This window comes from Chinchilla lanigera, unplaced genomic scaffold (genome assembly GCF_000276665.1).
Source record: "Chinchilla lanigera isolate Chin_1 unplaced genomic scaffold, ChiLan1.0 scaffold00008, whole genome shotgun sequence".
NCBI classification, from domain to species: Eukaryota; Metazoa; Chordata; class Mammalia; order Rodentia; family Chinchillidae; genus Chinchilla; species Chinchilla lanigera.
The window spans coordinates 25750780-25764170 of NW_004955409.1; the positions used below are offsets into that span (position 1 = coordinate 25750780).

General features: G+C 40.6%; 1 protein-coding gene across 2 annotated transcripts in view; it reads right to left on the reverse strand.

Annotated features, from left to right (window-relative positions):
* Window positions 1–798: 798 nt before the first annotated feature.
* The window catches only part of Psma6 (proteasome subunit alpha 6), a 35956-nt gene continuing 23363 nt past the window's right edge, over window positions 799–13391 (reverse strand). For both annotated transcript variants that reach the window (XM_005376924.2, XM_005376923.2), the window contains exons 2-7: window positions 9541–9635; window positions 8799–8880; window positions 7931–8086; window positions 4514–4692; window positions 3461–3555; window positions 799–1021 (exon numbers count right to left, since the gene is read on the reverse strand). In XM_005376924.2, coding sequence (XP_005376981.1) covers window positions 964–1021; window positions 3461–3555; window positions 4514–4692; window positions 7931–8086; window positions 8799–8880; window positions 9541–9635 — 665 coding nt within the window. In that variant the 3' untranslated portion in view covers window positions 799–963. The remainder of the gene's footprint in view (window positions 1022–3460; window positions 3556–4513; window positions 4693–7930; window positions 8087–8798; window positions 8881–9540; window positions 9636–13391) is intronic.

Consider the following 13391-nt stretch of genomic DNA (forward strand, 5'->3'; position numbering starts at 1 on the left):
CTTACCAATAAAATCTAATTAAAAAAAAAACTAAAACTTGGGAGGCTGAGGCAGCAGGATTGCTCCAAGTTCAAGACTAGCCTGGGTTATATAGTAAATTCAAGGCCAGCTTGTTATTCAAGGACAGTCTGAACTGCACAGGGAAACCCTGTCCAAATAAACAAACAAAAAACCTACCACCACTAGAAAACTAAAAAAGGGCTGGGCTTGTAGCGCAGTGATTAAGAGTGCCTGAGGCTCAACCCCAATACAGGGGAAAAAACCCATACAGATTACTCTGAATACAGGGTTTTTTTTTTTCCCTCCACAACAATGGTAACGGTGTTGTCACCTTAGTGTCTGCTTTCAGTACTTAATCTTAAGGGAGCAAGAAAATGCACGTACCACAACTTTTCTAGCCATTTTCCTGAAGATGGCTGGGGTGCAGCTCAGTGGTAGATCTATGCTAGCATGTGTGAGGCCTTAGGTTCAATTCCTCTCCCCTCCAGAAAACAACAAAAGCACCTATGTATGATCAGTCAGGCTAATCTTTTCCTATAAAGCCTTCCAGCAACACCCCTTTAGAACAAGGAACCGTAACGTAAAGCCTTGTCCCCCGAGCCACTCACAGTCAGAGATGGCTTCAAAGCCAGGCGCTACATTGCTACCCGTTAGATATGCTGCACAGCGAGTTCAGTCTTTGAGCTAAGTTCTGCAAGCCAGGGAAACTCACATTTCTGTCAGCAGGATGACTAAAGCTACTGTGCAAGTGGAGAATGTTTCACAGTTCGTATGTAAAAACACAACAGGATGCAATTATTTCCCAAAAGCACTGTTTTTATTTATACAGAGTCCTAACCACATGGGTGGCAGGCGGAGTGGGAGAGGTTCTTCTTTGAATCCAAGGGCCTTCGTGATGTTGGTCTGTTGTTAGCGAACACACAGGCAAGTGGCTTCATGGATTTGGTAAACTAATGACAACATTTAGTCTCTCTCTGCTAGAGCAACGAGGTGAGCATCAATCTCTGCTTCTGTAAGAATCCTAGAAGGGTAAGAAACCAACAAGCGCTCATTTTAAGCCATTTTATTAAGGGAAAGTTCAAACATACAAAACACAATAACCATTCTAAAAAATACACCTTTTACTCCATAGATTTTGAGGAAATTTGAGACATTATGTCAACTTCATCTACATACAAAAATGTTTACTTCCTTAAAATCAGATCTAGAATTAGGTCAAAACCTTTCAGTTGCAGCAGAGGTAGGAAATATTTCAACTGAAGAGTATAAAGGTAAGCTATGATGTGTTTCCTTTAGTCCCAATGTCACATTGCTTTTCCAGCCCAGAAAAACTCCAGTTTCTATGTGCTGAGAGAAAATTCACTGAGAAACAATTACAAACAAAAGCTGTTTACATTTAGAAATCCATGAAAATAATTCTGTAATAGCCAGAAGGTGCTCCATGTCGAGCATATTTCCTAAATGATATTTTATCTTAAAATCAATTACTTGGCAACTTTACTGATGGGACTTGTTCCTGCTAAATTTCTAAGGAGCAGAAACCATCACGATGGCATCTGTAGTTCAAGTTAGGACAATGCTGAGTAGTTTATTTAAATTTCATTTGCACGTGTTATTTAAAAAACTGGCTAAGAAGCCAAAGCCCCCTTGTTACTATGAAGCCCTGCTATCATCTGTGAACTCTACAGTAGCCAGTACACTTACAGAAGAGCTAGAGCTCATAAATGATTTGCGATAACACAGGAGCTTTGGCTTCTCAGCAAGTTTTTTGGGGGTTTGGTTTTTCTTTTTTTGGTACTAGCTTTAACCAGTTTTTAACAGATGCAAATGAAAATTAAAAGGTGATAAAAAGTTCTCAGAAAAAAAATGAGAATGAATTCTAAGTTCTTTGGAGAGACTTGTAAATTGTTCCTGTTGAAATTTTAATGCTTTAAACAGGCTCATGATGGGGCTGTAATTCACATGTCTCGATGCTGGGTGATTCTATTTGAATTCAATCACCTGCTGTTATACAGCTAACCTATGTATGCTCTCTTGTTAATATGCCAAAACAAAAACAGTCACTGTTATTTCGCAGATAAATTATTATTAAGGTCAGCGGTAAGTTTTTCTTTTATTGTTCCTTGGTGGTTCTTCTCATTTTTATTAGTTTTTTTTGGACTGGGAATTGAACCCAGGACCTTGTGCTCGCCACACAGGCACTTGTGCCTCTGTCATTTTTATTAGTAAAAAGACCAATAAAAGTGATTAGATCCATTTGCACCACTGTTGGGTGGCAGCGCCTGATGGGACATGCATGTACCACTGGTGAGTCAAGCTTGTGGGAACGTGTTACGAAAAAGGCAACCTTTTCCCACAGAAATAAAGAAGCTAAGCTAGATTCAAGTCTTTTCCCTCCTTCATTCTATGAATTTTTCATGTTTATATCACTTATATGCAGGCAATCAAAATAACAAATCAAAAAAAAATGCACACTATCTGAAAACTCTTGAAGGTCTAATTAAGCTTCGTTTACCAAAAGCAAAACCACTGTGTCCTTCTGGTTGTGATTTACACATACATACATGTAGTAGTTAAATGTCACCCAGCTGTTTCTCTTTTTTTGTCTTTTTTGAGACGGGATCTCCTTATGCAGTTCAGGCTGGCCTTGAGCTCACTTTGTAGCCCGGGCTGGTCTTGAACTTGTAACGATCCTCCTGCCTCAGCCTCCCGAGTGCTGTGATTACAGGTGTGCACCACCACACCTGGCACCCAGCTGTTTCTTTTATCTGTGGATTTAATCCTACTTTTCACTAAACACAAGAACATCCTAGTGCTGGTATCCAAACCACCTCATAGGTTGCTGGGACGATGCAATGAGCAGATGTACATTAAGTAACCAGTACGCATTTGAATCATGGAAGCCTAGGTTTGGGAATCAGTCCCTTTGAATAAGGACACACAACATCAAGCACCGGAATTCAATTAGCTGTATTCAAAATTTGGGGTTTCCAAAATTTGGGGGGTAATGGTCTGATGTGTATCAGTATTTCATATTGCTCTTTAAAGCGCCACTTTACCAAAGCTCTGCCTGAAAAACTGAAAATGACTACTTTGGGAATTGAATTTCTCTTAGATGTAAACTAGAAAAGAAAACAAGCTTTTTTTACTTCTTAATTAAATTTCCTGTCACCTCTGGTGTTACACACAGAAGCACTGTGAAACGTGAAGAGACACTGCTGTCTGTCTGAAAGAAACCCAGTAAGCTTTGCCTGTTAGTGCTGGGGTGTGAGCCCAGCGCAGCACGCATCCCTGAGCCATATCCCAGGCCTCCGTAAATCTTAAAGCAGCTCTTTCAGAAGCTAAAGAAAAAAATATAATCATAGTTCCACACTCCCTACCCCACCTGCAAATGGACCCAAAGGTCACCTTTTGAGGCTTAGCAAACTTCTTTAAATACATGGCTGACAAGATAGCTCACCTGAATTTAGGGTTTTCAACTGTAACTACTCCAACTTCTATTTCTGAAGGTTTGAAATCAATTGAGAGGACAGTAGACAGGCATGTAATTGCTGTCTGAAAAAAGCATCGACATTAACATTTATTATTTTCCAGACTCCAAGGCTTTCTCACCTCAAGCTTATTAACACGTAAGGTCCCCACAGGCTGCTCACTTCTGCCCCACGTTTCAGTGACACGGCCACTACCGCACTGCTTCACTGCAGTGCACCAACCGTCAAGCACAACTAAGTCAAGGCATAAATGAAAGGGGCACAGCAAGCCAATGTGGTGATCTGTACAAAGGCTTACTGCCCGGACGACCACCACCTGCAAGGCCCCATGCTAAAGTCTGGTGTGAGGGGGAGAGGAACGCAGTCTGTATGACAAGGGACGGACAGTAGCAGCAAGTTAGGAATGTGTTCAGTGGGTTCATTCCTGAGGCGATTAACAATCATGAATTAAAGTTTTAAAACCTTTAAAAAAATTAAATTTAAACAGGCATACTATCTCCCAGATAAGAACTTTGTATATTCCCTTAGTATAAGATATGCTGCCAGCCAAATATAAAAATATTCAACAGTAATTCAGCTCTACTTTTGCATCCCACATACACTGCTTCCGTGAGAACCCCGTGTGTGGGTGTTTTTCCTCTAGGACCGTAACAGCGACACTGCTGACTCTGAACCTCTTCATTCTTGTTACCAGGAAGTGTAACCCTAATGAGTCTCCTGGCCACAGCAACCTCACAAGTCCGTGGGCCTGGTCTTGTTTTCTATTCTTATTTATATCATCCCATTTTATCATACATATTCATTGAACACTGTTTCAAACACATTATGAAATAAGACAGGAATTAATATAGCAGGCTTCACTTCTCCCTGTCAGCTGCGGGACATCCATTTGACCAGTAAGCTTGGGTCTTGTGATGTAACTCAGGAATAGGCTGTCTATAGAGGTAGTCTAGTACTACCTGTTGTGCAAAGAACTTCATGTTATATATAGCGTAAAAAAGTTTCCTTTTGGTTTAACTTACCTCCACTGTCTGTTCAAATGTCCAATCGAATTTCTTCTTCACTTTTTTTTCAAGGAAGCTGGTTGACTCAGTTTGTTTCACACCTGCGGCAGTGGCTTTAAACCCACAGTAGTAGCCTGCAGGGTCACACTTGTACACCTGGGGGCCTTGCTCCTCATCGATACCAATTAAAATCATACCTGCAAAGAAAGACTGAGTGAATAGCTTATGGCTTTAGAAAACAAAACTGCCTTCCTTGGCAGTGTCACATTAACTGTTATTAATCATTACTTTGGCCATTAATTTCAGCATATGTTTGCTTTAAGAAAACTGATAAAACATAGGGTATTACCATAAATAAATTAGGTAACAGATACATTTCCACTTTGCAAAAGGATGTGTCACCGTTTTAAGAAAGAGTCTGAACATTAAGAATATCATTTGCAATTCTTCTAATCCTTGCTAATACCCAACACATGTTTAAGGGAATCCTAAGCCTTTATGTTCCTTTATGTTATCTGGTCAAATAAATTTGGAAAATATTTTCGTTATCTTTTTTTGGAGACAAATAATAAACAATACCATAGTAAATGCTCTGAAATGTTCTACTGTAGACCAACATACTTACTTCCACAATTTTTAAATTTATTTGACCAAGGTCTTTTTTTTAAAATTTAGGAAATACTGAAACTAGGTTTGGCAGTGCATACCTATAATCCCAGTACTCAAGAGGCTGAGGCAGGAGGATTGACACAAAGTTGAGGCATGAGCTACATAATGAATTCAGTGCCAGCCTGAACTACATTAGACATCCTGTCTCAAATTAATTAACTTAAAAAAAAAAAAAGCCTGGGGATGTAGTTCAGGGCACAGGCCCTGGGTTCAGTCACCAGTAGCATAAAACCAGAACAAACTTTGGGAACACTGCTGCACAGTCTGTTTTACCTAGGAGCTACCTGGTCACCTTTATATGGTCCATCTTTGTCACTACTGATATCCACCCTCCTTGTAAGTCAGCATAAACCAAACCCCGAATTTTGTATTTTTCTTTTTTTCTCCTCTTTGAGACAGGGTCTTGCTATGAAGTTCAGACTGGCCTTGACCTCACTTTGTAGCCCAGGCTAGTCTCGAACTCACAACGATCCTCCTGCTTCAGCCTCCTGAGCGCATGTGCCACCATGCCCAACTCTGTATAACTTTATAATTCTAAGATGGTGGAGTGGTAAGCAGCAGAGAAAGAGCCACTCTGAGAGTTGCCTTCCTGACACTGGAATATAGCAACTCAAGGAAAAGGAGGAGGGGAGTGGGTCCCCAGGACCCAGGAAGGACTGGAAGTGCAAACTGATGCCCACAGGGAGAGTGAAGAGAGACCTGAAGGACTGCAGTAGCTGGGGACTGATACTGCCTAAGGGTCACATAATTCTAATTGTTACATCATGGATATTAAACATCACCATCAAACTTCCTATTCAACAGAACAGAAAGCGAAGGACTTAAGTAATGGCTTACCCTCTGCTTACTTACACACTCTGGATCTGAACTTTTTTGGGGTATAGGGAGTAGGTGTTGAGGATCAAAGAAAGGGCCTCACACAAGCTAGGCAAATGCTCTACCATTGATTCAGTACTGAGATTCAGTACTAGCCAACCACTTTTATTCATATGTATGGTTGTCTTAGAGAATCTACTAATGAGGAATTTTTTTTTTTTTTTTTGGTTTTGGTTTTTCTCCGGTACCGGGAACCGAACTCACGACCTTGCGCTTGCCAGGCAGGCACTTTGCCGCCGAGCTAAATCCCCAGCCCCCCTAATGAGGAATTTTTAACTTTATGTTATTAACCCCATGACATTTATCAGCATCTGCCTTACTAAAATTTACGTCATCCTGTAATTTTCTTTACATTTTATAAAGAATATAATTTCATTTGATATGTACAAAATAAAAGGCCAATACAAAAGAAATAACCCATTTATTGCTTCGGGAAAACAATTTTTGTTTTTTTAGTGGTACTGAGGACTGAACCCAGGGCCTTCAGTGAGCTACAGACCCAGCCCAGCTCCCGCCTTGCTCCCAGCTTTTCTGAAATTTTGAGAGAGGGTCTCACTAAGCTCCTAAATTGCCCAGGCTGGGCTCTACTTTGCTATCCTCTTGCCTCAGCATCGCAGAGTGCTGGGATTACAGGCCTAGCCGGCAAATACTTTTTCACATCAGGGGCTGGCAAGAGGAGCACGATTTCACAGACCATAAGGATGCTGTGATGATCAGTCTCTACTGCCAGCTTGACTGGCTTGAGAGACACCTAGGAAAATTCAGTACAAGGCACTTCGGGCGCATCTGGATGGGTGCTGGGAGAGGATCTGGGATAGGGGTGCGACCTCAGTGAGTGCAGCTGCTCCCTAGCCTGCCTCCCGGGCTGTTCTTCGTGCTCTGCTTCCTGGCTGACCCGGGGTTAGCAGCTTTCCTCTGCCAAGGGGCAGTTACGTCATTTTAGGGAGTCTGGGATTTACCCTACAGCCAATGACGAATCGTTTTTTAAAGAAGCATTCTGTGTGTAAACTTGAGAAATGCCAGCAATTCTTTTACAGAGCATGTCCACAGAAATCTCATAGGTTGCTGCAAGGTCCCAGAGCAACAATCACACTTTGATTTTAGAATAACTCACGAAGGAATAGTGAAGAGAGACCAGGAAGACTGAGAACGGAGAGAAGAAATGGGCAAATTAGGCAACAAAGTCAATAAACAATGAAAAAGTGACAGAGCAGAGGGAGAAGCAAGAGATATTCTGAGGTCAAATTTGATGACTGGCCAGGCATGGCAATGCACAACTATTGTGGTAGGTACTCAGAACGCTGAGGGAGGAGAGCACAAGTTCGAAGCCAGCCTGGGCAACTTAATGAGAACTTTTCTCAAAAAAAAAAAAAAAAAATTTCCTGAGCCCTTGTTTCTGATTAATAAGACCTTACAACAGCCTAATGATAAGAGACATCAATCTTTCAAATGACATATCCCAAACAGAAATATTTTCATAGAAATCTAATAGTACCATGCAAAGCTTAAAGATAATGTCCGAGCCAGGGATGGTGGTGCATGCCTGCAATCTCAGCTCTCTGGGAGGTTGAGGCAAGAAGATCACAAGTTCAAGTCCAGCCTGGGCCAAGGTAGAGAGATCCGGTCTCAAAAAGATGGGTGGGAGGGCAGCCGGGGATGTAGCTTAGTGAGAAGGCCCTGGGTTCAATTCCAAATACCACAATACAAAGATACCCCAAAATATTGTTGTAAGACTTACCCTTCACCCCTGATTTATTATAAAGACTGTCTCACCTTATGTAGTTTGCAAAAAAAAAGTGTTCAGCATCAAGTGTTATTTATACATTTTTATATATCTCTTAAAAAAATTACAACTCATCAATTATTTGGGAGATTAAGTAGCATACTTACAACAACCAAGTGGCCTCATTTCAGCATTCTGTGTGTAAACTTGAGAAATATCAGCAATTCTTTTACACAGCATGTCCACAGGAATCTCATAGCCATACTTGTATTTCCAATTAGCTGCCTCATAGCGTGCCCTCTGCACCTGGGATCTGCTGTCGGCTTATAACACAAGCAAGCGAATGAATGAATGAATGTTGCTCTCCTTAGAAGAACAAACCTGAAAGCCAGAGAACTTCCCCACCACACAGATCTGTATCTTTATGTACATCTCCAGTATGCGTGAAGGAGAGGGAAAGGCTCCACTATGGCTTTTTCCTCTAAGCAACTCAGCAACAAGTTCATTAGAAAGGAAAAATTTAAGCAGCAGCTCCCAATTCCACAGTGCCTTTCACATGGAGCCCTTCACTACCAGTAACAGTCAAAACAGTGTCTCCAAGTATCTAGGAATAGATAATAATAATCTTACTTGATTCAGTTTTTAGCTTGAATTTTTCCCTTGATCTCAGAAAACAGAAATAGAAAACCAAAGTAATTTTTATAACATTTGTCACTCACTTTTAACCAGGGTCATGATACCAGATTGAGTGACATATAATGAGCCAGGTCCCCTTTACTAACCGTATCTAAAATACAGCATCTACAAGAAGGGACTCTGCTCCTTTTCCACAGTGGCTGTGTGGAGACCTAACTCTCTTATATGTGTGATTTTTAAAAACTCACAATACTCTGAAAATATTGATACCAGCCTTGAAAGACTGCACATACACTCATGAGGCACTACAAGGAGCTTTAAAATTAATACATAACTCAAAAATTATTTGGAGAAAACAACTCAGGCACTGTGTACCTAAATAGACATCTAGCAGGTTACCTGTCATCCCGGTCATCACACAGCCAATGTTTTCAGTTATCTTGAATAAGTGAGTCACTGTACTGGAATCCAATAACTTATCCTAATGAACAAATCAAAAATTAAAAGGTCTCTGGGCAGTTATAAAAAAAAAATAGTATGGAGTAACAGCATATATAATGGGAGTAAATGGACAGATAAAGTCTTACATTCATTTTACAGCTAAAATCATTTTTTTTATTTTTTGGTTTTTTGGTTTTTTTTTCCGGTACTGGGAATTGAACTGACAACCTTGCGCTTGCCAGGCAAGCGCTGTGCAGCTGAGCTAAATCCCCAGCCCCTAAAATCAATTTTAAAAGGGGAGGGGTTTAGAGGAAGACTCTAGTTTCCTTTTCTAGCTATGTTTCCAGTGGGCTTACAAACTTGTCTCAAGGTCCCAGAAGAAGCAACTTAGAAATCCCATTGCTTGTTATATTATGCCACAAAATCGTCCCCCAACCCCCGTACCGGGAATCGAACTCACGACCTTGCGCTTGCCAGGCAGGCGCTGTGCCAGTGAGCTAAACCCCCAGCCCCTTATGCCACAAAGTTTAAGTTGTTACTTCTGTCTACTCAGCTAGACCATAAATTGGTTGTCAATAAATACTCCTTGAATGACTAATAGGAGAGAAGAGTCAAAGCAGGAATAAAAGTGCCTTTGAACAAACACACGAAAAACTCATGCAGTATGTTCTGTAATAATTATTTGGGCAGTGTTACTTACAGGTACTTTCTTCTGTGTGACAATTACTGCACAGTCTTTTCCTCTGACAGCTACTGATGTAAGGCCACCCTGGTTAATAGCCTTAAAAGCATATTCTGCAAAACAAAGTAGGTTTTTAAAAAGGTAGAATAATTTATTTTAGATTCTCCCTGTGGAATAAGAAATAGTCATTAATTGGGGGTGGTGGCGCACACCTGTAACCCCAGCACTCGGGAGGCTGAGGCAGGAGGACTGTTGCAAGTTCGAGACCAGTAAGGCTACAAAGTGAGCTCAAGGCCACCCTGAACTGCATAAGGAGACCCTGTCTCAAAAAGACAGGGAAAAAAAAAAAAAACCCACAAAAAAATAGTCTTTAAAGGGCCAGGGATATAGCTCTATGGCACAGCGCCTGTCTGACGAGTGCAAGGTCCTGAGTTCAACTCCCAGTTTTAAAAAAAAAAGTAGTCATTAAAAAGAATGAGGTTAAACTAATATAAGACATGCAACAACACCAAAGTAACAGAAATGGTAATAATAAATCATAGTTAAACCAACTCTACTTCTTTCCATTTTCATTAGGCAAGTGCCAAATTCTCAATAGTTTATTAATTTTGATAACAGCAAGACTGTATCAATTATATGTTTGTCCTTTTTTTTGGACAGTCTTGTTACATAGTGGAGGCTGGCCTGGGCCTTGCTACAGCTCAGGTTAGCCTCAAACTCAGGATCTTCCTGCCTTAGCTTCCCGAATGCTGATATTACAGGCATGTGCCACCATGACTAGCTATCTTGTTGTTTTTAACGTCTGTTTTGTAGGTGTTATATCTAACACGTTTGGTTTCCTTACGTCAAATTTAGCTGCTCTAAAAGTTTTCTGTTAGCTGTTTTGCTGGTCAATAATTTGATCACATGTGGTTTTAGCTGCTGTGAGTTATTTTGCATTGATTTCTGTCTACCAAACTGAATTTTTCTGGATAATGCTTTTTGTAAGTTTCACATTAATTCCAACATACAGTCCTTTAATTTGCTGTTAACACACTCCAGCTTGTGTTCTTCTAGCTCACCTCAACCCAACCCCCGGGGTTAAAGTACTGGGATCAAAATGGCAGCACAGACAGTTTAGGTGACAACTGCCTTCGGGGAAGCCAGGTTACGGATAAGACTAACTTTCTGTGCTACTTACTTCTCTAGTATTTAAATTTAATAAAAAAACCCACATGTTATAATTAGGAAAAATATTTCCCATTTTTAAAATACAGAAGATAATTTAAAAGAAAAACTTAACTCCAATCATTATGTGATGTAATCAAATACAGTGAACACTAAAAAATTTTTTTTAAAATTTACTACAGTTATGCTATTGTAGCTACCTCAGTTTTCTGAATCAATTCACAACCTCCACCGTTCACAGTCATTTGGACTTGGGCAAAGAGACAGAAGGCACATGGTACCACAGCCAGTCAATAAAATGGATGAGGATACACCGTCATGTTTTTAGTTAACAAAAATTGCCTTAAGCTTTTTTGTTTGTTTGTTTTTCTTCCGGTACCAGGAATTGAACTCACGACCTTGTGCTTGCCAGGCAGGCGCTTTGCGGCTGAGCTAAATCCCCAGCCTCGCCATAAGCTTTTTTGAGACACAGTCTCACCATGTAGTTCAGGTTGGCCACAACTCACTACGTAGCTCAGGCTGGCCTCAAACTGACGGTGATCCTCCTACCTCAGCATCCCAAGTGCTGGGATTACAGGCGTGCACCACTATGCCCAGAGCCGTAAACACTTTAACTTGATTTAAGACATCAGGGCAGCTGTGCAAAGGCATGAAGGAGGACTTCCAGAACTGCTTCACAAAGTGGCAAGAATGATGGGATGTGTCTAAAGCAAGGAGGAGTATTCTGAGGGGGAGTAATGGCGATGTATCTTCTACTGTAATGAATTTACAAAAAATGTAAACACTCATTACAGTTTGGATTATACCTCATACACTGACAAATAATAGTCTCAAAATTCCATCTTCAAGCATTATCCTGGCGAGTAACCTGGCCTCCTCTGTCCAGAAAGCCACAGGGGATAAGAATCAGCTCAAGAAGATACTACTTATGAAACCAAACCATTTTTAAAAATAAGAACTGTATAATTTGCCGAGTGTGATGGCGCACACCAGCAATCCCAGCACTCTCCGGAGGCTGAGGCAGGAATTATCCTGTGAGTTCGAGGCCAGCCTGGGCTACACTGTGAATTTAAGGTTGGCTGGAACTACATAGCGAGAGCCTGTCTCAAAAAAAAAAAAAAGAAAAAGAAAACGAAAAAAAGAACTGTAGTAAGAATTTTTTAATCCAGTATGTCAAAATGGCTATATATTAAAGAGAACAAAACAACAGGACAAAAAGATTCTAGAAAATTCACCTTCAAAGGAAGCAAGTCTAGCTTAAATTTAAACAGCTAATTATAAACCTAATTTTTTTCACCCCACTGTGTCACAAGTTAACTTCTAAAATACAATTCTTTTTTTTTGGTCTTTTTGAGACAGGGTCTCGCTATGCAGTTCAGGCCGGCCTTGAGCTCACTTTGTAGCCCAGGCTGGTCTTGAACTCACAACAATTCTCCTGCCTCAGTCTCCCAAGTGCTGGGATTACAGGTGTGCGCCACCATGCCCTGCTTAAAATACAATTCTTAAACTGCTTGTCAATTCTGGTATAGTTAATAAAGCTTCTACCAGAAAAGCCTCTACAAATTAAAAACCTCTAACTCTATCCAGGCACACTGGCATAGGCCTGTAGTCCCAGCCTGCTACTTAGGAGGCTGGGTGGGGATAGGGACGGGATGGACTGCTTGAGCCCAGTTTCAGACCAGCCTGGGGAACAAAGCAAGACCTCATCTCAAAAAATCAAAACCAAAATAACCTACAAGCTCTAGGCAAAACAACTACTTAAAGACACCCGAGAGAGATTCTGCAGGTAAAGCCGAGACCTGGGAGAAGGGATTGCATTCATTTCCAATTTTCATGGCTTACACAGCCCGACAGCAGTCCGTGCAAAACTCCACCACAGTCTTTTTGGCCTGAAGCACTAGAGAAAATCTGAGATAACCACAACTGCTCAAAAATGAGGAAGAAAAGAATAGTGCCCATATGGGGTATCCTTAATTTCTACTTACAAGCGTCACTCAAATCTCTGGCTAAATCCATAGCTACATGTGTCCAAGGTAGTCAGAAAACCCTAGCAAAGGATAAAAGATCTACAGTGAGATCTGAGATGCCAAGCAAGAGATAGACTTTGTAGATTGAAATTAACCAAATGAACTGCCTACTCCAACAAAACAAAACAAATAAGAAGTCAACACTCTTTGGAGAAATACAACAGAATCCAGACACTTTACAACATAACACTCACAAATTTCCAGGATAAAATCTTGAACTACTCAACACAACAAAAAAGAAAACAAATTAAGTTGGGTGTGGTGGCACAACGCCTGTAATCCCAGCACTCAGGAGGCTGCGGCAAGAGGATCACTGAGAGTTTGAGGCCAGCCTGGGCTCCAAAGTGAGTTCAAGACCAGCCTGAACTGCATAGTGAGACTGTCTCAAAAAGAACCCCTCTCCCCTCAAAAAGAAAAAAAAAAAAAATCAAACCAAACAAAAATAAGAATTTCTATAATTGTATATATGCCTCTGATATATTCCACCACCGAACATTTTCAACTGTGTTTGACAAGTGAATAAATAAATCTGTTATCAGTTGAAATTTTTGGTTTATAACATAATAAGGATTGTTTCGCAGGCAAAAACCATGTAAAGCAGTATTAAAATTTGAGCAAACAAGTGTTTTGAATCTACATTAATAAATGGTTAGTATTAATTTTGCCCAAAAAAAT